The sequence below is a fragment of the Salvelinus alpinus genome, chromosome 26 (assembly GCF_045679555.1).
Source record: "Salvelinus alpinus chromosome 26, SLU_Salpinus.1, whole genome shotgun sequence".
Classification (NCBI taxonomy): Eukaryota; Metazoa; Chordata; class Actinopteri; order Salmoniformes; family Salmonidae; genus Salvelinus; species Salvelinus alpinus.
The window spans coordinates 19,373,470-19,398,604 of NC_092111.1; the positions used below are offsets into that span (position 1 = coordinate 19,373,470).

Consider the following 25,135-nt stretch of genomic DNA (forward strand, 5'->3'; position numbering starts at 1 on the left):
TTTAGCTCAAAATAAGCCAAACTAAACGTAAATATCCTTCTACCTTATAAATCATTCATAATGTAACAAATGAATATAGCGGTTTGTGGAATCCATGTAAGACAAAGGCACTTGAGCCATATTTTCCTGGACTGTTGTTGACTATACTATCTATTAAAGTCTATAAAGAAGTGTGCAGACAATATATTTAAACCCATGTGTATCAGACTACAATAGCAGTAAATGGGGGAGGATGGAAAACAGGAAAGCGGGGGTAAAAAAATGATGAACACCAAGTTTATGCTAAAGAGAAAAAAGAGAGAGATCCCAACCCCCTTCTCTCCTCTGTCTGCCTCTCTCTATATTCTAGCAGCACACAGCAACACTCCTCCCTCCCTAGCCAATATAGTCAGGCAGGCTGCTGACCCCTACACCTCCTTCCCTCCCTCTCTCCTTTTACAGCCTGTCTGGCCTTCCTCCCTTAATGCACATTTCAGAGAAAAAATAATAAACAACATTTCAACTAAGGGGATCCCTTTCCCATGCTAGTCAGTAGTATAGGCCTGGCTGCTGTAGCTCATCGCCAGAAAGCCCTGCATTGAAGAGGAGAAAAGGGCTGTGCTGAGCTGTGTGCTGTGCTGCCCATCCCCCATGTGCTGATAGCAAAGTTCTGCTGCTTTTGCAAGCAGAGAGAGGCTGCTGCTGCTAGGAGAGAACACGGGGCAGGCAGGCGGAGAGAATGAGAAGAGGGGGTGGGGAGAGAGAGAGAGAGAGAGAGAGAGAGAGAGAGAGAGAGAGAGAGAGAGAGAGAGAGAGAGAGAGAGAGAGAGAAAGCAGAGTGGCGAAGAGGAGAGTGTGGCTGTTCTCATTTGATTATTTACATTATGCTTTCTCAAAATCTCCTCTTGATTTATCCTATAGGCTAGGAAACCAGACACAGATTTGAATGGTTAATTTTGATTTAGATATACCATTCTATGTAGGATTTTTCAGTGGCCTACACTGTTTTTTTTCTCTCTCTCTCACTCTGCATTTCTCTTTTTTTTAATCTTCACTTCCTGCTCTGTGACTGGCTCAGTCCATCCCCCATCCTTCTTCCTTTTCTATCCCTCTCTCTCTCTCACACACACACACACACACACACACACACACACACACACACACACACACACACACACACACACACACACACACACACACACACACACACACACACACACACACACACACACACACACACACACACGCACGCAAACACACACACACAGTAATTTCATGCTTTCCTCTCTACAGATCAAGCCCTCTGCTTCTGCTAGTTCTCTCATTCTCTCCTGGCACACGGAAGGAGTCACTCACAATCTTAATACTCTGTTACTGTATGATAAGACACAGTTATAAACATATACTTCTATTGTGTGTAGAATTATACAAAGTATCTCAGTAATATCTTCATGTGTGTGTCTACTCTGTATAAAGTGAAAAACGAAATGCATTATAACTATGCAGATTTGTAATAAAGTTCTCATTTTCATAATAGTAGAATGAAGCTTTGAGACAAATATATCGCCTCCAATGAAAATAACTAATGCTTTAAAGATTCTGTGTTTGTCCACAAAACAGAAGCAATGTTGAATGTTATGAATCATGTTACATTTCCAAGTCACATTATTTATCATCTTCTGCTAGAGTCTCTAGTTCTATAACCCCTTCAAATTAATTTAAACCAAATACATCCTTTATCCATCCCTGCTTTTCGTATCCTAGTCGCCTCCTACCTACTGGTAAACTCCGCTCCGTGTTTTGCGTTCGTCTGAACGCCTCAGCAAAATGGCTGTGTCTCGCGGAGCCTCGTGCTGGTTTGGTCGGTGTCTTGCTGATACTCTCGTTCTGTAACAGAAGCCTCCCCACATTTTCTGTCGGGTAATTTTATTCCCTAGATTCTTATTTATATTCTTCCGGTAACTTTCCAGTCGAATCGGGGACGGGAGTGGATGCCGGATTCGGTCCGGAGGTAGGGGGAATGATCCGGGACACGGGTACATTGTTATAAATAATTGTATTTATGTTTAATGCTATTCAGAGAGCTCGATTGTGAGTGACTCGCTGTGAGAGGCAGAGAGGGATATCATGGCCGCGCAGGTCGCTAGCGTCGCCACTCTCAACACTAGCCCGCCATCCGAACTTAAAAAGCCGGATCGGGACCCACTGGAGGAGTCGGTACCGGGAGAGAAACAACATGAAAATAAGGAACCTGGATCTGACAACGGATCTCCGGGCCAGAAGGATCTGCAGGACGGGGCCGATGCTGGAAATGTAGGAGGTGTGGAGCCTGACATGAAGAACGGGAACTCGTCCAGGGTGAATAATAACAACCAAAATGATACGGGGGGACCGGAGGGGAATAACCACCCCGGGATGGGCCATCACCACCAGGGCTCATTCCCTCCACCTCCTTACGAGTACAACCAGCACTACAGCCGGGGCCCTTTTCATCAACATGGCGGACAACAAAGCCCTGGCATGGCAGCTGCAGCGGGGCCGGCAGTGCAGTCAGGTAACATGATGGACCCATACCCGCCCAACTCACACGACCACGGCTTCCCCAACCATTTTAACAACTACAGCCCCTTCCCGAACCGGACTTCTTATCAGGGCCAAGGATACGCCATGAATTCCCCGCGTAATAACCAGCCCCCGGCGGCTGGGGGGCAGCCAGTCAAGCAACAGCCAGCAGGCGGAACTACAGCCATGGCTGCCTCGTACAATAATCAGAGGTATAACATGGGAAACACACAGCCCACGTCTACCCCGACATTAAATCAGCTCCTAACGTCTCCAAGCTCCACGAGGAGCTACCAGAACTACCCACAAGGAGACTATAGTAACCAGGAAGGGGCTAGCAAGGGAGCAGCAGATATGGCCAGCAGTCAATATGGTGGGGGTCATCCGGGTTGGCAACAAAGGAGCCACCAGCCGCCTATGAGCCCAGGGAACACGGGACAACCTCTGAACAGAAACCAGGTAAACTTTCTCTCAGTACTGGTGCACTTTGAGCAAGTTACAGACCGCTCTGTGTTGTGGTGGACCAGCCATTGCCAAAGTAGATAACAGTATCTAGCTCTCTAAAATGGCTGCCTCTGTGTTTTCTCCCTACACCACCTCCTATAAGAGCATTTAAACAGAGAAACAAGCTATGTCTGTGCTAAAATACCAAACTCACTGAGCTAGTAAAGATTTTGCTTGGTTCGGGGCAAAGGGGACACGAGTGTGAGGAGAAATTGGGCTAAAGGTGTTTTCTTTCTTTGCTTATCAGAACTTGTACTTCTTCAACTTCGTCTGTATAAAGCACAATTAAGGTTATTTCCCCCAGCTAGCTATGTCGCTAACGAATCCCTGCTAAAATGTATTTTTGTGCTATATCCACTCCATGTACACCCTAAGTTTGTTGCAAGCTTTAACACCAATTCTAAATAGAAAGATGTAAATGGAACAGATGACGTGCGATTATATTGGAACATTTGTTATAAGCAAGTAGAGCGGATTTTATATGTATAAAAAGTACACTTCTGTCATTGAAAGTGACTGTGGTCGATGTTTGTAAATGTAGCAAATGACTATCCTTCAGCTGCAATATTTTCCCGCGAGTTGTTAGGTTGTAACGTTTATCTTCCGATTGTTACATTGTAGCTAACGATAGACGTTATATTTTGCCCATGTATCCCTGAGTTGTCTATGTATCGCCAGTAAACACGCCAGTGATTTCAGTGAAATCAGTTTTGTTTGCTTTGAGATTTGAATTATGGAGGTAAAGTCCTTCTGTCAAAGCCAGGAGACAGTTGGTCTTAGGTCGACATGCTGGCTGAGATCTGATTGGCTCCCCATCCACTGCTCCTGGTCATTTATAATTGCATTATAACGCTGCAGAAATCAGCCACATCAGCTCTGGCAATGTCAACATGACATTACTAATGTTATTCACGTACTTTAGCCTGTTTAAGGGATTATGTTGCATGACATTTAGCCTGAATGAAATGCAAACAAAATATTGATTTGTATTGTGGTCAGCATGCAGCAGCCTACATGTTATTTTTGTGTCCATGCATGCGAAATTAAACAACACTGCAAAATATGCTTTCTGGATGGTTTCATTGAACACATGATGCTGTGTAAGTTCCTCTAGTAATTTGCATGATAACTGTATTGCCTGACACTCAAATAATACATTAGTTGTGTTTGTTTAGCGTAAATCTAGGTAAAATCTCAGCCGTAGACTACATGCAAAAATATTGTGTTTCTACTTCTACATGCATGTACAGCTCCACAGACAGATTGGAGATGTGGCAGAGCTCTAGTGCTGACTCTGGAACAGCAGAGGGAGTAGGTGTGACTGTTTCCCCAATGCTAGAATAGTGCTCCTAGCTGATCTAGGATCAGCACTAAGAGGAGAGACTGGAGTTCTGTTGGAGAATCTGACTGGTGTTGTGTGGTTCTACATAGTTTCAGGTTGTGTAGTGCCCTGTAATAGAATCTGACTGGTGTTGTGTGGTTCTACATAGTTTCAGGTTGTGTAGTGCCCTGTAATAGAATCTGACTGGTGTTGTGTGGTTCTACATAGTTTCAGGTTGTGTAGTGCCCTGTAATAGAATCTGACTGGTGTTGTGTGCTTCTACATAGTTTCAGGTTGTGTAGTGCCCTGTAATAGAATCTGACTGGTGTTGTGTGGTTCTACATAGTTTCAGGTTGTGTAGTGCCCTGTAATAGAATCTGACTGGTGTTGTGTGGTTCTACATAGTTTCAGGTTGTGTAGTACCCTGTAATAGAATCTGACTGGTGTTGTGTGGTTCTACATAGTTTCAGGTTGTGTAGTGCCCTGTAATAGAATCTGACTGGTGTTGTATGGTTCTACATAGTTTCAGGTTGTGTAGTGCCCTGTAATAGAATCTGACTGGTGTTGTGTGGTTCTACATAGTTTCAGGTTGTGTAGTACCCTGTAATAGAATCTGACTGGTGTTGTGTGGTTCTACATAGTTTCAGGTTGTGTAGTGCCCTGTAATAGAATCTGACTGGTGTTGTGTGGTTCTACATAGTTTCAGGTTGTGTAGTGCCCTGTAATAGAATCTGACTGGTGTTGTGTGGTTCTACATAGTTTCAGGTTGTGTAGTACCCTGTAATAGAATCTGACTGGTGTTGTGTGGTTCTACATAGTTTCAGGTTGTGTAGTACCCTGTAATAGAATCTGACTGGTGTTTTTGTGTGGTTCTACATAGTTTCAGGTTGTGTAGTACCCTGTAATAGAATCTGACTGGTGTTTTTGTGTGGTTCTACATAGTTTCAGGTTGTGTAGTGCCCTGTAATAGAATCTGACTGGTGTTGTGTGGTTCTACATAGTTTCAGGTTGTGTAGTGCCCTGTAATAGAATCTGACTGGTGTTTTTGTGTGGTTCTACATAGTTTCAGGTTGTGTAGTGCCCTGTAATAGAATCTGACTGGTGTTGTGTGGTTCTACATAGTTTCAGGTTGTGTAGTACCCTGTAATAGAATCTGACTGGTGTTTTTGTGTGGTTCTACATAGTTTCAGGTTGTGTAGTGCCCTGTAATAGAATCTGACTGGTGTTTTTGTGTGGTTCTACATAGTTTCAGGTTGTGTAGTACCCTGTAATAGAATCTGACTGGTGTTTTTGTGTGGTTCTACATAGTTTCAGGTTGTGTAGTGCCCTGTAATAGAATCTGACTGGTGTTGTGTGAGAGGATCTGAATGGCTGGAGAAGTTGTAGTGTTTACAAGCAGCCAAGGTGTCAGCCAAGTTACTATGATTACTTTCACTTGATGCTACACTGTGTGTAATCATGTCAACAGACTTCCGGTTTTAGAATGTTATTAACCACATGTAGGCTAGGTGTAGAGTTAACCTCCTGAATATTGAATAGCCAGGCCTATTTGTCATTTCTATCCATTGAAGTTTAGATGGAATTTGTTCATTTCCGTTTCTTGGCAATTATGTCATTTGCACGTGTTGTTCACATGATATTCAAGGTTAGGGTTACATTTAAAAAAAAAAGCATTTTAAACAAGTTGTTATTGGTTAGCTCAGTTGTTCCCAACCTTTTTCGCTTACTGTATCACCAATAGAATTTTGCTCTGCCCGGTGTACCCCTGAAGTACCCCCTCGTGCATTTTAACAGTAGGCCTATGGTCTCACGAGTCTTCTCAAGTACCCCCTGTGGATAGGCTAAGTACCCCCTGGGGTCCTAGTACCCCTGGTTGGGAACCACTGAATTAGTTGACTATGACTGCTACATTTTTCAGCAGTCTGTGGACTGTTCTTTCCTCTGTTTTATTATTCTCCCCAAGAGACTTGTATGATGCCACTGGGAATACCTGTCTTAAAGACACTTTCATTCCTTCTCTCAGGTGTTTGCAGACTCCTGTTCATTCTCCTGTAGGCAAGCTGTGTAGTGGACAATTTAAAACCCAGGACTGCAATTTGTGATGCATTCAGCCACAGCTCTGCATGTGGAGCTGCTGGAGAGTCGAAGAAACAAACTATTATGCCGTTTCCAGTGGCAATCCCCTCTGAGAGCCTTGTGTTAAATCCTGTTATGTTGTTAAAATCCATTGTGTGATCGACATATGTTATTCTTGAATTGGGCTGTTCACATACTCGTGCTCGTACAGTTGTTACGTCGGAATATAAATGCCATTGCCTCTCCTCAGCCTTCTCGTTAATTAGCTGTGCCTGCCTAGGCTACAATGTCACTGTTACTGACAATGCGTTTCTGTTTCTGGAGTTGATGTGTTTGTACAGATCTATGGACAGAGGTCATCACTGTCTACTTCCCTAAACGCTGCCCAGGTTTTTAGGGGGCTGGTGCTGAGACCCTGGGGCTTAGAGTGAATGGAAAAGAGTTTTGCTTGCTCTTTTGGGGTCTAGTCCCGATTTACGACAGGGCACTTTGTGACAAATGTTGCTTTTAAAAGGGCAAATTGATTGATTGCTGAAGAAACCCATTTGCTTGATGAAGGTCGGTTGGAGGAGCTCATTTTCTTTGAGGCATATATGAAGATGAGAGCTGTCTAGCCTAATGCCTGTCTAGTTGACCGCAGACAGACAGACAGACCCTTTTCTGTGAGAGAACAACACACACCAGGCTAAAATCACATCTGGTTGGTGTCCAATAAAGTTTGTGGCCATTTTATTTTTGTGACAACACAATCCCTGGATAATTTGAAGCGACCAACATGGACATACGGTAGTTGGCCACACATTCAGCTAGACCAAGGTTGCGTTCGTGTGTCTGTCTGTGGTACTGAAGTTTGACAGAGGGGACCTTGATGTGGTGGACCAAAGTCTAGTTTGAGTTTGACCGGACTAAAACTAGTCTGCCCATACTGACGGGTGATGGCTTTACCAGTTTGTGGAATAGGTAAATATTGATAGGAACATGATTACTGATTTTTAAGGTGAAATGTTGTCAATCTCTGCAACCGAGATGTACTGTTTGGAGGTACTTGAGAGGACCAGGGTTGAGAAACACTGCTATAGCCAGTGAGGTGGTGGGAACTGTGAGGTGTGCTCTACTATATTGTGGCTGTGCACTCAAGGATTCTATCCTGTCTGTCTGCCTGCAGTGCTGACTAATGATTATCCACACGCCAAACGGCCAGGACAGAGCGCTGCCTCGTTTGTGTGTGCCCTGTGTGACGGGCTGATCCTGTGTGTGTGAGGGGGAGAAAGTGTGTGGCTGATCCTGTGTGTGTGAGGGGGAGAGAGTGTGTGGCTGATCCTGTGTGTGTGAGGGGGAGAAAGTGTGTGGCTGATCCTGTGTGTGTGAGGGGGAGAAAGTGTGTGGCTGATCCTGTGTGTGTGAGGGGGAGAGAGTGTGTGGCTGATCCTGTGTGTGTGAGGGGGAGAAAGTGTGTGGCTGATCCTGTGTGTGTGAGGGGGAGAAAGTGTGTGGCTGATCCTGTGTGTGTGAGGGGGAGAAAGTGTGTGGCTGATCCTGTGTGTGTGAGGGGGAGAAAGTGTGTGGCTGATCCTGTGTGAGAGGGGGAGAAAGTGTGTGGCTGATCCTGTGTGTGTGTGGGGGAGAAAGTGTGTGGCTGATCCTGTGTGTGTGAGGGGGAGAAAGTGTGTGGCTGATCCTGTGTGTGTGAGGGGGAGAAAGTGTGTGGCTGATCCTGTGTGTGAGAGGGGGAGAAAGTGTGTGGCTGATCCTGTGTGTGAGAGGGGGAGAAAGTGTGTGGCTGATCCTGTGTGTGAGAGGGAGAGAAAGTGTGTGGCTGATCCTGTGTGTGAGAGGGGGGGAAAGTGTGTGGCTGATCCTGTGTGTGAGAGTGGGAGAAAGTGTGTGGCTGATCCTGTGTGTGAGAGGGGGAGAAAGTGTATGGCTGATCCTGTGTGTGAGAGGGGGAGAAAGTGTGTGGGTGATCCCCGTGGGAAGGTTTTTGTGTATGATCTTTGGCTGCCTGTGACAGCTGTGTGTGTGTGCGTGTGTGCGTGCACGCGCGCTTGGCTGTGTGTTCCCACGTGGCGGATGCCTCGGGAGGATCTTCTCTCTGTGACTGGCTCAGTGCTCCACGTGCCACCAGTCATCCGTCTCTTCAGTCAGACAGACAGACTAGTGGTTTTCCGCCCTCCGCCAACAGTCTAGGAGGTGGTGCATACGGACTACAGTTCCTCTCTCGTCTTTTGTCCCCCTCTTACCCTACAGTCAGTATTCTCTCATTCCACACGTTGTGTCCACCACTTTTTCCTGCCCTAATCAGGCCACTCTTACACTTTTTTCCCATCCTCAAATCATTCTCTCCTTTTACTTTTACCAGCCACTGCCCTGAGAGCAGTGGTATGGGGTTGGGGCCATGCTAGTGGTCTACCACTAGGTGAAGCCTACAAGATGGACTGGAGATCCATGTGCAGCTTAAAAACAAAGGCTAGCATTTATTTAGGACTACACACATTTAAAAAAACAAAACTGCAAACCTATTCAATTCTGTCATTCTTCTCTCTCCCCATGTTTGGGCAAAAAGTCAAACTTAGGCTGTTGCTTGACTCCACGGTTGGAATGTAAGGGTAATTCATTTATTTACACATTTAGGTGGTTTATCTTTAAAAAGCACTAGATTAGCACAGTTATATGCTAGCGTGGCTGCAGACTTAATTCACGTGATGTATAATGTGTGTTTTATAGAGGAGCAGGTTAACCTTTAAATGTGTGTTTTATAGAGAAGCAGGTTAACCTGTAAATGTGTGTTTTATAGAGAAGCAGGTTAACCTGTATATGTGTTTTATAGAGAAGCAGGTTAACCTGTAAATGTTTGACTGCTGAGTGGGGAAGGGCGGTTCAGCTGTTGATTGTGGGGGGTGGGGACATTTTGTTACTGTACCTCACAGCTTTTCATACACAGCTCTGCTCAGGCTAGCTCTCTGTGCTAAAATGCCATTGGCTTCATGAGGGATGGGAAAGCGGTCGTTGCAGAGTCTCCTTGCAATGCATTTTGGGGAATACCATCGTTGATGAGGTTTGAGAAAACCCAAATGTATATTTCTCAAGTTAAAGTGAAATGGTACAGTTACTGACTCTCATTTGGTTCTACTGCTCTGAAACCTGTTTAGTATTGTTTCTCCTTGGGCCTCAGGCTCCACCACCATGTAGACCAGGTGTAGGTGTGGCATGCTGCAGCGTTGATGTCTCCCGCCATGCATCAACCTCTCCACGACCCCAGGATTTGCATGTCTCAGGCCTAACTGTTGCTTAGCGAAATGTGTGTGTGTTGCTGTTGTTGCTTTGTTCTATTGGAGTGCTAGATGTGCAAATTCACCAGTCCAACGGTTCTACTCCCCCTCTGAGGCGTGCTTACCTATAACGGCGACCAACTACCGCTACCTGAGTCAGTTGAGACTAGGGTGAATGGCGTCAGTCAGTCAGGTGTTGTCTGACTGTGTGTGTTAGTGGGTTAGGCGCGTGACCCAGACAGATCTTTAAGCACCCTCTGTTCCTGCCTGCCTGGCTTGGCCCCGCTGGCTTGGTTCAGCTGGGTATTTCTGGCATGTAAATGGTAGTGTATTGACTGAGTGACAATCTTATTATCGTACGGGGTCATCCAGGCCACTGAGGTCATCGTGGCTTGTGGTTAGTCTTGTATAAACACCCGAGGACATCATGTGACCTGTTGCTGGGGCGTCATGGGATTGTCTTATCTCTTTGGCTGATGCATAAAACAGGCCCACTCTACTGGCTAAAATAGAAGCTAGCCTAATGGGCCACATAGCCTATTTATCCATGACAGTACCTTTAAACCAAAATAATTCCGTATTAGCTGCAAATGTCTTAAGTTCTGGGTTGGTGAAAAAAGCATGGCTAATGAAATTTGAGCAAGGCAGGATATTGATGGTTGGCCAATAAAAAATCTGAGTTATTCTAGGGTTGTACCCCATGGAGTCCAACCACCAGCAGCCCTGGCATCTCTTCAGGATATGAGGGACCTGGCTAGAAGATGGGTCTGGTCTGAGGGTCACAGGTTAACCTCACTAGGGTATGTGGGACGGTAGCGTCCCAACTCGTCAACAGCCAGTGAAACTGCAGGGCGCCAAATTCAAAACAACAGAAATCCCATAATTCAAATTCCTCAAACATACATGTATTTTACACCATTTTAAAGGTACACTTGTTGTAAATCCAGCCACAGTGTCTGATTTCAAAAAGGCTTTACGACGAAAGCAAACCAAACGATTATGTTAGGTCAGAGCCAAGTCACAGAAAAACACAGCCATTTTTCCAGCCAAAGAGAGGAGTCACAAAAAGCAGAAATATAGATAAAATTAATCACTAACCTTTGATGATCTTCATCAGATGACACTCATAGGACTTCATGTTACACAATACATGTATGTTTTGTTCGGTAAAGTTCATATTTATATCAAAAAATATGAGTTTACATTGGTGCGTTATGTTCAGTAGTTCCAAAACATCCGGTGATTTTGCAGAGAGCCACATCAATTTACAGAAATACTCATAACATAAACATTGATAAAAGATACAACTGTTATGCATGTAATTTTAGATCCACTTCTCCTTAATGCAACCGCTTTGTCAGATTTCAAAAAACTTTACGAAAAAGCAAACCATGCAATAATCTGAGTACGGCGCCAAACAGATATCCGCCATGCTGTGGAGTCAACAGAAGTCAGAAATAGTATTATAAATATTCACTTACCTTTGATGATCTTCATCAGAATGCACTCCCAGGAATCCCAGTTCCACAATAAATGTTTTTGTTCGATAATGTCCATCATTTACGTCCAAATTCCTCCTTGTTGTTTGCGCGTTCAGTACACAATCTAAACTCACGACGGGCGTGCAAGTCCAGCGGAAAGTACGGACGAAAAGTCCAAAAAGTTATATTACAGTCCGTAGAAACATGTCAAACGAAGTATAGAATCAATCTTTAGGATGTTTTTAACATAAATCTTCAATAATGTTCCAACCGGAGAATTCCTTTGTCTGTAGAATTGCAATGGAACAGAGCTCACTCTCACGTGAACGCGCGAGACTGAGCTCGTGGCTCTCTGGCAGACCTCGGACTCATTCCCCTATCATTCGCCCCCACTTCACAGTAGAAGCATCAAACAAGGTTCAAAAGACTGTTGACATCTAGTGGATGCCATTGGAAGTGCAATTTGACCCCATAGACACTGTGTATTCGATAGGCAAAGAGTTGAAAAACTACAAACCTCAGATTTCCCACTTCCTGGTTGGATTTTTTCTCAGGTTTTTGCCTGCCATATGAGTTCTGTTTTACTCACAGACATCATTCAAACCGTTTTAGAAACTTCAGAGTGTTTTCTATCCAAATCTACTAATTATATGCATATTCTAGCTTTTATGGCTGAGTAGCAGGCAGTTTAATTTGGGCACGCTTTTCATCCAAAATTCCCAATGCTGCCCCCTACCCTAGTAAAGTTAATGTTCTGCAGTGGAGGGTCCTGTTCAGTCTCCTGTCTGATATTATACTGCCTATAGAAGAAGAAAAAGCCTGAAAAAAATAATTGTTCTGTCAAATGGGAGAATACATTTTGGTTGCTGAGTAGATATATTTAATCTGTAATATTGTGTATGAAGGCTACAGCTTTGTGTTCTTCTCCCAACCTAGGCCAGACAGTTCTTTACAGACAATATTGGGAAAATACTCCATTTGAAAAAAAGAGTAGCCTATCTAGTCTTATAGTAGAGTTGAACATTCAGGTGACTTGTCCTGTGGCCCGACGGGCTGTGCCAAGTGAAAGCTACCAGCCCGAAGGCGAAATAGACCTGGCCCCTCTGGACAAGATCAGCTCACAGGGAAGAGAATGATTCTCATAACAGCCTCATCTTTTATGTAGGTTTTAGGCTCAAAACTAAAGGTTAACCTTGTTTCATCCCGTTAGCTTCCAACGGGTTAAACTGAAGCGTTTTTAATCCATGTGTGTGTGAGCTCCTGTGTTTAATCTTTTTGTCCTGTAAATCTTTAGACTTTTTGCGAACAGCTGGAGGAACATCTGGGTGTGTACTGCTGTAGTAGTGTGGTACATCAGTCCCCACTCCCTCCCCAGACGATGGGGGGCGTAAGCAGGAGAGGAGGTCATTTTCTTGTTTTATTCCAGTCTTCTAGCGGTCAGCTTAGAGTCCTAACCAATGCGGTTGTAAGAGTGGCGGGCATGGGTTTAACTTGTATACAGTTGAAGTCGTAAGTTTACATACACCTTAGCCAAATACATTTAAACTCAGTTTTTCACAATTCCTGACATTCACTCAGAGTAAAAATTCCCTGTCTTAGGTCAGTTAGGATCACCACTTTATTATATGAATGTGAAATGTCAGAATAATAGTAGAGAGAATGATTTATTTCAGCTTTTATTTCTTTCATCACATTCCCAGTGGGTCAGAAGTTTACATACACTCAATTAGTATTTGGTAGCATTGCCTTTAAATTGTTTAACTTGGGTCAAACGTTGCGGGTAGCCTTCCACAAGCTTCCCACAATAAGTTGGGTGAATTTTGGCCCATTCCTCCTGACAGAGCTGGTGTAACTGAGTCAGGTTTGTAGGCCTCCTTGCTCGCACACGCTTTTTCAGTTCTGACCACACATTTTCTATGGGATTGAGGTCAGGGCTTTGTGATGGCCACTTCAATACCTTGACTTTGTTGTCCTTAAGCCATTTTGCCACAACTTTGGAAGTATGCTTGGGGTCATTGTCCATTTGGAAGATCCATTTGCGACCAAGCTTTATCTTCCTGACTGATGTCTGGAGATGTTGCTTCAATATATCCACAACATTTTCCATCCTCATGATGCCATCTATTTTGTGAAGTGCACTAGTCTGTCCTGCAGCACAGCACCCCCACAACATGATGCTGCCACCACTGTGCTTCACGGTTGGGATGGTGTTCTTCAGCTTGCAAGCGTCCCCCTTTTCCTCCAAACATAACAAATGGTCATTATGGCCAAACAGTTCTATTTTTGTTTCTTCAGACCAGAGGACATTTCTCCAAAAAGTACGACCTTTGTCCCCATGTGTAGTTGCAAACCGTAGTCTGGCTTTTTTAATGGCGGTTTTGGAGCAGTGGCTTCTTCCTTGCTGAGCGGCCTTTCGGGTTATGTTGATATAGGACTCGTTTTACTGTGGATATAGAAACTTTTGTACCGGTTTCCTCCAGCATCTTCACAAGGTCCTTTGCTGTTGTTCTGGGATTGATTTGCACTTTTCGCACCAAAGTAAGTTCATCTCTAGGAGACAGAACGCGTCTCCTTCCTGAGCGGTATGACGGCTGCGTGGTCTCATGTTGTTTATACTTGCGTACTATTGTTTGTACAGATGAACATGGTACCTTCAGGCGTTTGGAAATTGCTCCCAAGGATGAACCAGACTTGTGGAGGTCTACAATTTTTTTTCTGAGGTCTTGGCTGTTTTCTTTTGATTTTCCCATGATGTCAAGCAAAGAGGCACTGAGTTTGAAGGTAGGCCTTGAAATACATCCACGGGTACACCTCAAATGATGTCAATTAGCCTATCAGAAGCTTCTAAAGCCATGACATAATTTTCTGGAATTTTCCAAGCTGTTGAAAGGCACAGTCAACTTAATGTATGTAAACTTCTGACCCACTGGAATTGTGATACAGTGAATTATAAGTGAAATAATGTCTGTAAACAATTTTTGGAAAATGTACTTGTGTCATGCACAAAGTAGATGTCCAAACCGACTTGCCAAAACTATAGTTTGTTAACAAGAAATTTGTGGAGTGGTTGAAAAACAAGTTTTAATGACTCCAACCTAAGTGTATGTAAACTTCTGACTTCAACTGTACATTTGTTTTGTTTACATTAGCTCTTTAACAGGTATGGATGGTTGCAAACCCGCTCAGACAGGTGACTATTTGGCTCACCAGACGTAATATTTATTTTAAAAACCAACGGGTAATAAACTGTTAATAGGCATTTTTGTTTTAGCTGTTGTGTTAGTTTTTTAACAGTGTTTCACCAGCTTTTGCTATGGGCCTGTGATAGTCAGGGGAACAGGGATGAAGACTGACTGGTATAGAACGTGTTGTTATGGGTGTTCTTGCTCCTCTTCATACATCCTGGTCAGAAAGCAGAGAGTAGTCCTTTTTCCTTAGCATGTGGGAACACTCACTGGATTAGGCCTGTTCAGGAGGTTTACAAGTTGTTTCTTAGAGTTGGTTTGAAGTAGCTGTACTAAATGGCTTAACATCTATGTTTGACATACGCAAAACAGACCAGCAAGTCATAGGGCCTAAGTGACAGTGACAGCCCGTATAAGGGAGGCCCTGAGTGCTAGAGCCACACTGTGCATGTGTGGAGGGCTTTACAACAGAACAATAGTCTGTGTAGATCCTAGGCCACGTGGCGGATTAAATTAGCAGGACTTGTTTATTGTCTGCCCCCAGCCCATCTGTTTGAGTCCACCGCGACACACAGACGCTGGGCGAGAAAGGGCGCACCAGTATCATCAGTCCCTTCCACCATCCCCCCAGGCCCAACTGCTCAACCTTCTCTGCCAGGAGTGCTCTGGCTTTCCTCTATGCAGATTAGCCATGTGCTAATTTCATTTATTTATTTATTTGGGGGAAAGAGGGGGAAAAAAGGGCGGAGGGAGGGAGGAGTTTCCTCCAGTGATTGATTAGATGAGTGGACAGAAAGAGAACAGTGTGTGGTAGAGAGAGACAGAGGAGGGAGGGAGGGTGTCTGGCTTCTTATCTTGTGGTTGGCTCATAAACCTTTGTGTTCAACTGCTATCTTTTTACTGTCATGCTCACCAGTCAGTTTAGAACTGAACTCAGATTGTAGGCTACAATGGGGAAAAGTCATGCTTCTGCACACTCATGTTGAAATACCGACCTTGATGTGTCTGGTGTAGGGCTGACCTCATTTAGTCAACTGGTCGATTGTTTGGTCGATAGGCTGTTGGTCGACTGAGATTTCTTGAGTTGAGCAGTAGCAAAAAAATTTTTTTTTCCTTTGTGTGCAAGAGAGCTGTCTGATTTGTGCAACAGCTCTGGTGGACATTCCTGCAGTCAGCATGCCAATTGCATGCTCCCTCAAAATTTGAGACATCTGTGGCATTGTGTTGCAAAACGGTACATTTTAGAGTGGCCTTTTATTGTCCCCAGCACAAGGTGCATCTGTGTAATGATCATGCTGTTTCATCCACTTCTTGATATGCCACACCTGTCAGGTGGATGGATTATCTTGGCAAAGGAGAAATGCTCAATAACAGGGATGTAAACACATTTGTGCAAAAAAAATATTGTTTCTGGCCATTTTGAGCCTGTAATCGAACCCACAAATGCTGATGCTCCAGATACTCAACTAGTCTAAAGAAGGCCAGTGTTATTGCTTCTTTAATAAGAACAACAGTTTTATCATTTATTTAGTGTCGTTTACATTGTTCCAAACTGTAACAAATACATTGTAATCAAACATCAGCTGTTAGTCACATAAAATGCTCTCAGTGTTTGAGCCTTACCTTCCTTTTCTTCATCTCCAGTATTTTCCACAACGTGTTAAGTTTATTTGTCACATCGGACTTCCCCTTTACCTCCTGAACAACCAGTAAACATTCCCCCGTTTCAAGTTTGTCACATGACAGCATAATGGATGCAGATGACGCGTTACGGTGTTCTGAGTTTGTTATAACCAATGTAGTGATGTGATTATGATATGCTATAGGTCAGGACATATTGGTCACATGCATGTGACGCAAACGAATCACGTAAGGAGATCAAGGGTTGAGGGAATAGGGTCAGCATACCAATTGCTTGCTCCCTCAACTTGAGACTGGCATTGTGTTGTGTGACAAAACTGCACATTTCAGAGTGGCCTTTTATTGTCCCCATCACAATGTGCATCTGTGTAACAATCATGCTGTTTAATCAGTTTCTTGATATCCATCCACCGGACAGGTGTGGCATATCTTGACAAATGATAAAATGCTCACTAACAGGGATGTTAATAAATTTGTTGCCAAAATTTGAAAGAAATAATATTTTTGTGCGTATGGAACATTTCTGGGATCTTTTTATTTTAGCTCATGAAGCAAGGGACCAACACTTTACATGTTGTGTTTATATTATTGATCAGTGCAGTTGATTTCATTAAAGCACATTAAGGTTGTCCCCTACAAAATAAACACCTGATTGTCTGTTCTTTCAACCAATCGATTGGCAGACATTTTAAGTGTATTTTTCAATATATAGACATCCTCTGTGTGTTTCAATAAAATAAACGATATGCATTGAGCTTGTCTGATGCTTAATGCTTACGGTTTGATGAAATAAGACAAATGCCTCGAGGGCGCCAGAGATCTAGATTTTCTTTAATGGTGATGTGACCTCAGCAGAAGTCAGGGCATTCTTCTTGGGATTCGCAGCGCTCTTGTCAAGGAAGTGAGTTTGTGTTTTACCGTCAACCAATCCATGTCAATGCGGACTTCTACAGAGTCCTCCGCGTTGTTACACCATTTGGGAGGCGCATGGTGAGTTGGCCTCTGGAGCCTCTGTAACTGTCACACCAGCCATGTGGACACACCGTCCACATCTTTCAGATCAACCATGAATTGGCTTTCAGTCTAGGTCTCCGGCAATGGATTGAGATGGGCGTAAGTGTGTGTGTGTGTGTGTGTGTGTGTGTGTGTGTGTACACACACACACTTACGCCCATCTCAATCCATTGCATGGACACACACACACACACACACACACACACACACACACACACACACACACACACACACACACACACACACACACACACACACACACACACACACACATACATACATACATACATACATACATACATACATACATACATACATACATACATACATACATACATACTTACATACACACATACATACTTACATACACACATACATACATTCATACATACATACATGCATACAGCGCATTCTGAAAGTTTTCAGACCTTGATCTTTTCCACATTTTGTTACGTTACAGCCTTATTCTAAAATTAAATGATTTATTTCCCTCAATCTACACACAAACCCCCATAATGACATCGCAAAAACAGGTTTTTAGAAATGTTTGCAAATCTATCAAAAATTGAAATATCACATTTACTTAAGTATTCATACCCTTTACTCAGTACTTTGTTGAAGCTCCTTTGGAAGCGATTACAGCCTTGAGTCTTCTTGGGTATGACGCTAAAAGCTTGGCACACCTGTATTTGGGGAGATTCTCCCATTTTTCTCTGCAGATCTTCTCAAGCTCTGTCAGGTTGGACGGGGGAGCGTCCCTCTGTCAGGTTGGACGGGGGAGCGTCCCCCTATCAGGTTGGACGGGGGAGCGTCCCCCTGTCAGGTTGGACGGGGGAGCGTCCCTCTGTCAGGTTGTACGGGGGAGCGTCCCTCTGTCAGGTTGTACGGGGGAGCGTCCCTCTGTCAGGTTGGACGGGGGAGCGTCCCTCTGTCAGGTTGTACGGGGGAGCGTCCCTCTGTCAGGTTGGACGGGGGAGCGTCCCCCTGTCAGGTTGGACGGGGGAGCTTCGCATTTACATTTAATTTAAGAATGATGGAGGCCACCGTGTTCTTGGACCTTAAATGCTGCAGTCATTCTTTGGTTCCCTTCCCCAGAACTGCCTCGACTGACCGGTGCCCCCGCGTATTGACTCTGTACCGGTACCCCCTGTATATAGCCCCGCATTTGTTATTTACTGCTGCTCTTTCATTATTTGTTATTCTTATCTCTTACTTTGTAGGTATTTTCTTACAAGCCCTTAACCAACAATGCAGTTTTAAGTCAGCATTTCACTGTATTTGGCGCATGACAAATAAACTGACCGCCTGCCTCCATTGTTCTGGTTTTACATTTGTGATTCTTATGTGTCTGTGTTTGTCATTGATCATTAAAAAAGGGAGGCTGGTAAATTGCTGCTAGTGGCCTTAAATACCCAATTCCCTATAAAGTGCACACATTTTTACCAGAGCCCTATGGGATATGTAATAAGGAATTGGGCTCCAGTTAAAAGTAGTGCACTATATAGGGAATACGGTGCCCGTTTGGGACTCTACCCTGCTCAGGTTAGAGGAGGTTACTCACAGTGCATATATGTGGTTGCCATGGAGATGTCAACACAGGGGTTAGGTAGGTACACGTGGCTGGAGGGAGGGAAGGTGACTAGACAGGACAGATCATCCTAGTTTAGTGGCAGACAGACATCCAAACTCTCTTGGAGTGATGACCTAACTGTGCTGAAGCTTAACACTGCTGTTGTTAGCTTGGAAAACCAATCTTTTTTCTGCAATACAGGCTAGCTATCATGGCGGTGATTTTGTTTTTAACCAAATAAAACCATTTAATACGTCCAACTTGGAAGTGGTTGCAAACAAACAGTATTTATCTTTTCTAGCCAGAGGATCGTTGTGTGGCTGGATGTTATGCACATTCATTCAGACTCAGACGGACAGGGTTAAATGTGCAGGAGAGGTCACGGGAGACCACCTCCCTGTGACAGGGTCCTGTTATGACCCTAGGGAGTATAGTAACACACACTCTGTCCTTGAACCTGGGGTAGCCCTGGAGAGGGGGGAGGCCTGCCCTGTGGGTGGCTGGGCTGGCTGGAGGTAAAATGTGGAGTGGATAGAATGTGGTATCTCTTTATGCTGACAACCCCCCACCCCTCCTTCCCCTTGCTGCCCCCACGAGACCAGTTTCATCCCCCCTCCCCCGTATTGCGAGTGTCATTCACGCAGTGCCAAAACAGCGTTATTAAAACAGGAGGAGAAGAGAGAAGAGGAGCCGGTCTCTGGCACGGGTTCAAACACCATACAGCTGGGACCTGTTACATTTCAGGCACACTGCCCTCTCCCTCCTCTCCTGCTCTCTGGTCTGGGCTATAAATAGACTGTGGTTGTCTTGTATAATCAGGCACTGAGGTTTGGTTTGGGAGGGAAAAACATGACATGGATGAGTAACCATGGGAAGCAGAGAGAAGGTGTTGTGTCTGTTGCTTTGTGTCTGTGTGTTGCCGTCCTGTCTTGGGATCCAAGAGGCTCAAGGTGCTGCTGCCTGGTACTTCAAAGCATCCTCCCTCTGTACTAGCATCGTCTCTGATTGTATGCTGGTGGTCGCCGCCGCTGGCGTTTACATGCAAAGGTGAACACTGGCTCAGATGTATAAGAAAACAACAGGTATTGTAGTCAAATCAAATTGTATTTATCACATGCTTTGTAGACAACAGCTGTAGACTAACAGTGAAATGCTAACTTACTTACTTGTACTTTTCCAAAAATGCAGAGATAAAGATAAGAGTGGAGCGATGCCAACTAGCCCTCCTCAGCTCTCAGTAGTAGGGGAAACACTGGTGGTGGTATTTCTCCAATTCAGTCAGACTCGGAGACTACTGTATTTGGTATTGCGGCTACTGTTTTTGGTACTGCGGTTACTGTGTGTGTTTGTGTGAGACGATGCCCCAGCCATTCTACTCCAGGTGTAGGCAGGGTCAGGCCTGTCCTCTCCCATGATGTATCTCTCCCCTGAGGGGTGTGCTCGCTTCCAGCCACCGCAGACAGACAGACGAATACTTTTATTTCCTCCAGATTATTTTCATAGGAACACTCCCCAACGTCAGAACGTAACTTTAACTTCCCTCTGGCATTCTGATCTCCTGGGCAGTCAAATGCTCCTGGCGAAGGGATGGAGGGAGGAGACTGGGCTCATTCATTCATGGCCAAGTTTTTTTCCCTTTTTTTGTGGGGAACCAATCCGTCCAGACTGTTTTGTTGGCATTCTTTAGCTCTACCCTCATAGGTTTCACTTTCCCCACCGGCGGCATGGCTTAGTTATGGGACTCCGTAGTGACGTCTCATGTGGTTTTTCCTGCTTAGCTTGTGTACCATTCCTCAAACGGTCACATTTTAATGAGTTGCATTGGTTCAAATGATTTTATTCAGGAGTTCAGTGATTGCAATGTTAAAGATGGAAATAAACATATGAATGTCCTAAGTTTGGTTACAAGCCCTCCCCCTCTCTCTCCAGCCCCCTATGGACCATGTAGGGAAGATGCGGGGCCAGGGGTATGGTGGAGCCAACCCCTACTCCCAGCAGCAGCAGCAAGGCCAGGGGCAGGGCCCTCCTCCTCCAGGGGCCCAACAGGGTGCCTCCTACCCAGGCCAGGGCTATGGACCCCCGGGGCCTCAAAGGTATCCTATGGGCATGCAGGGACGCACCCCCACCGGCATGGCTGGCATGCAATACGGACAACAGGTTGGTAATGCTGTCGATCCTTCTCGCTCCCTCTTTCTCTCTCTCTCTCTCTCTCTCTCTCTCTCTCTCTCTCTCTCTCTCTCGATCAGCACACTCTTAAGATCATAACACTGCCATGCAGTCACAGCTTAAACGGCTCTGTTAGTTTAGAGACGCACAGACAGGCCTGTTGGGTGTTATAGGCACCCTGTAGAGGAGACTGGTCTCATTGTTACCCGTCTCAGACAACAGCCACTTCAGGTGGGTTTGATGCAGGTCTTCAACTCCTCATGTTTTCTTTGAATGGTTTCGAGGGTAAGGACCCCGCTAGACAGGGCTTTTCTTTCCCCAGTGGACTTGCTGGGCACGGTCAGCTAGTCTTTGGAGTTACTTGAGAACAATGCGACGCCAAAGTTCTGTGCGATAAGTCTTTTTACGTACAGAAAAGCCACAAGACCACCAAGTGACATTTTAAAAGAGCAGCTAGTAAAGAGTATTGCTATTTAATCCTCTTAATATTGCCTAATGTAGAAAAATATATTACGTTTTATGCTAACCGCTGAATGTGATTGTTTTTCATGAAAAACAATTTGTAATTTTTGTGCATTTCGTAATATATTGTATTTTGCCAATTGTGTGTGCAGGGCTGGATCTCAATAGGACTAAAATAACTGTCCTTATGTACACCAGAGGACTCTGCTTCTTTTTTCTGTGGGCTCCATTAAATGGGCCTGCGGACCGCATTTTGGACTGGGAGTTTGCGACACTGACGTAGATAGTAAAGCGACTAAATCTGTGACTACATTGCGGTTTGTCCTTTCTCTAGATGGCCGGCTTTGGGCAGCAGGGTCCAGGGGGCTACGGTCAGCAGAGCCAGGGCTACTACAGCCCGCACGGTCCCCCACCACACGCTGGCCAGCAGCAGGCCCCCTACCCCCAGCAGCCCCAGACTACCCCTGGAACCCAGGCCCCCTACCCCCAGCAGGGTCAGCCCGGGCCCCAGGGCCAAGGGCCTCCGCAAGGGGGTCCACCCCAGGCCCAGCCACCCTACAACCAGGGACCACCCCAGCCCCCGCAGCAGCCGGGGCCCCAGCAGGGCCAGCCCGGGCCCCAGCAGGGCCAGCCCGGGCCCCAGGGTCAGGGCCCCCAGCCCAGCTACCCTCAGCAGCAAGGACCCCCAGGCCCAGGGCAGGGGCAGCAGCCTCCACAGCAGCAACCCCCCTCGCAGCAACAAGGACCCCCGCAGCAGCAACAAGGACCCCCGCAGCAGCAGCAAGGACCCCCGCAGCAGCAGCAAGATAGGGCGGCCCCTCCACAGGCCCAGCCATCCCCAGGCCATCAACAACCCCCAGTCCATCAGCCACCCCCCGGCCACCAATCCTCCCCGGGCTCCCAGGGCCACCACCCATCTCCAGGTCACGGTGGACCCCCACAGCAGCAGGGTCAGTCTCAGCAGGGCCAGCCCTCACCCTACTCCCAGACCCCACCCCTGCAGCAGCAGCAGGGTCAGTCTCAGCAGGGCCAGCCCTCACCCTACTCCCAGACCCCACCCCTGCAGCAGCAGCAGCAGTCGCCCTTCCAGCGGTTTCCACCTCCGCCACAGGTAAAACATCACGTATCCGCTGAACTAAGGCCTAGGCATTAGCTTACTCAGGCTTTCAGGGTTCCTCAGTTTACACACATTCATCTATTTTTCCTCGCCCTCTATCCTCCCTCTCTATTCAGGAGCTCTCCCAGGACTCGTTCAGCTCCCAGTCCAGTGCTCCCCCCTCCAACCAGCCTATGACTTCCAACAAGAGTGGCGCAGAGGACAGCATGCAGGGACGGCCTTCTAGTTTACCAGTAAGCACTCCCAACACACACTACCTGTCTGTCACTCAACACACACGTACATACACACAATCTCCCACACTACAACAACCTCTACCTCCTTAGTTGTCCACTCAGCATTCATGTTTTCCCAGCACCAGATTTTAGCATGTTCACCTCCTCTGGCCCAATCCCCTCTGTTGGACTGCTGGCTGTGTTGACCTTGACTATTCAACATGGTAATCGGCTGGAACACACACTTCAGTGTTTATTGACGGTGAGCCTTGAGCGTGGGGAAAATCACCTCACTCTCTCCTGGGTTGACAGCTATTCTGACGTGAGTGTTCTCTTCACACTCCACAGGGAGTAGGATGAGGTGAGAAAAGGGTTGGTTGGTGGAGCTGTGGGAGGACAGAGGATAGATGGGTCTAAAAGGCCACATCGACTGAACCGCAATGAACCTGTCTCGATAAGCAGGTGAAACATATTCATTAGGTAAATAAAAGGTACTTAAACCAACAACAAAAAATGATTCTCCTTTTCACTTTGAAATTGACCTTTTTATTTCGCCCCTATTTAATTAGCAAATGCTTAGTTAATCTATTCCCAGATTGGAAATTATAAGCTAAATGATTATGAAACTGAATGGTTTTGAACTTTGACTACGTACTCTCTGTGTGTGGAAGAGCGTGACAGTTCAGTAGGAGTCAGTATCTGTGCTTGTTTCTAGGTTTAGACAGAGAACAAGTCTGCAGGGAAAAATTAGATCATTAATGAGAGGGAGAGAAAGCGGGAGGGAGGGGAGTGAGGAAGTGCAAGCAGATGACTTAAATAGTGAGAGGAGGGAGAGGAGGGAGAGAGATGTCAGTGCCAGTGGGGGATGTCCTCAGGATGTTTCCCTCTTTCTTTATTTCTTTATATGTTTATTTCTTTATCTCCGGGCGCAGCCATTGGCCAAGGAGGTTATTTGTTTCCCGGGGATTCCCCCATCGGCTGTGTGTGATTGGCTATGAGAGCCATTTATCTGGCAGAGGTCTGAACCATCAGATTGCTCACTGCCAGCCCTCCCCCTACCTTCCCCCGTGGAGTGCACATGACACAGTGTGCAGATTAGTCCCGCCAACATTAGCTATGCTGCCTTTCACCCAGACATGCAGCCACAGACACCCAGTCTGGCAGGCAGACAACACCTCAGCCAGAACAGTACAGATAGAACACTGGCAGCCTCAGCCATATCATATAGCCAGTGCTGCCTTAGCCAATGCCAACAGATAGCCCAAGCAGAACAGAGCACATTGTGTCAGGTACGTAGCTTTAGGATAGCTTAGATCTACTGCCTTTTAAAATCAGACTTTGAAAAACGTAATTGTTCACACTGTGGACATTTCCGTTTTGGTTTCAACATAACATGATGGACATTATTTAACTTTAGCAAGGCCACCTCAGCCACTGCACGTCCAGACTGGGCTGTTTGGCTGTCAGCACCTGGCTCAGTCTGTTTTGGTCTGCTGCATATTCCTGTGGGAACTCACAAGCCTAACTGACGGCAGTCAAGTCCTGGTTGAAGAACATCTACAACAACCACCACGAGAAAGGGGAAAACCAGACAGCCGGCATGCAGGCTGGCAGCGAGGTTGAAACCAGCTGGACCAGTTGAGCTGGTTCCTTGTTTGTTTTCAGCCGGGTTGCTAACTGAACTACACTCTCTCTCTCTCTTACTGTTGAGCTGGTTCCTTGTTTGTTTTCAGCCAGGTTGCTAACTGAACTACACTCTCTCTCTCTTACTGTTGAGTTGGTTCCTTGTTTGTTTTCAGCCGGGTTGCTAACTGAACTACACTCTCTCTCTCTTACTGTTGAGCTGGTTCCTTGTTTGTTTTCAGCCGGGTTGCTAACTGAACTACACTCTCTCTCTCTCTTACTGTTGAGCTGGTTCATTGTTTGTTTTCAGCCGGGTTGCTAACTGAACTACACTCTCTCTCTCTCTTACTGTTGAGCTGGTTCATTGTTTGTTTTCAGCCGGGTTGCTAACTGAACTACACACTCTCTCTCTTACTGTTGAGCTGGTTCCTTGTTTGTTTTCAGCCGGTTGCTAACTGAACTACACTCTCTCTCTCTCTTACTGTTGAGCTGGTTCCTTGTTTGTTTTCAGCCGGGTTGCTAACTGAACTACACACTCTCTCTCTCTTACTGTTGAGCTGGTTCCTTGTTTGTTTTCAGCCAGGTTGCTAACTGAACTACACTCTCTCTCTCTTACTGTTGAGCTGGTTCCTTGTTTGTTTTCAGCCGGGTTGCTAACTGAACTACACTCTCTCTCTCTTACTGTTGAGCTGGTTCCTTGTTTGTTTTCAGCCGGGTTGCTAACTGAACTACACTCTCTCTCTCTCTCTTACTGTTGAGCTGGTTCCTTGTTTGTTTTCAGCCGGGTTGCTAACTGAACTACACTCTCTCTCTCTTACTGTTGAGCTGGTTCCTTGTTTGTTTTCAGCCGGGTTGCTAACTGAACTACACTCTCTCTCTCTTACTGTTGAGCTGGTTCCTTGTTTGTTTTCAGCCGGGTTGCTAACTGAACTACACTCTCTCTCTCTCTT

General features: G+C 45.6%; 1 protein-coding gene across 1 annotated transcript; it reads left to right on the plus strand.

Annotated features, from left to right (window-relative positions):
* The first annotated feature begins 1,784 nt into the window (after nucleotides 1–1,784).
* Nucleotides 1,785–24,781, plus strand: LOC139554892 (AT-rich interactive domain-containing protein 1A-like). The gene is made up of 4 exons (XM_071368137.1): nucleotides 1,785–3,000; nucleotides 20,532–20,759; nucleotides 21,565–22,341; nucleotides 22,464–24,781. Exons 1-4 carry the CDS (start codon nucleotides 2,107–2,109, stop codon nucleotides 22,671–22,673), a joined length of 2,109 nt encoding a protein of 702 aa, XP_071224238.1. The 5' UTR covers nucleotides 1,785–2,106; the 3' UTR covers nucleotides 22,674–24,781.
* Nucleotides 24,782–25,135: the final 354 nt, after the last annotated feature.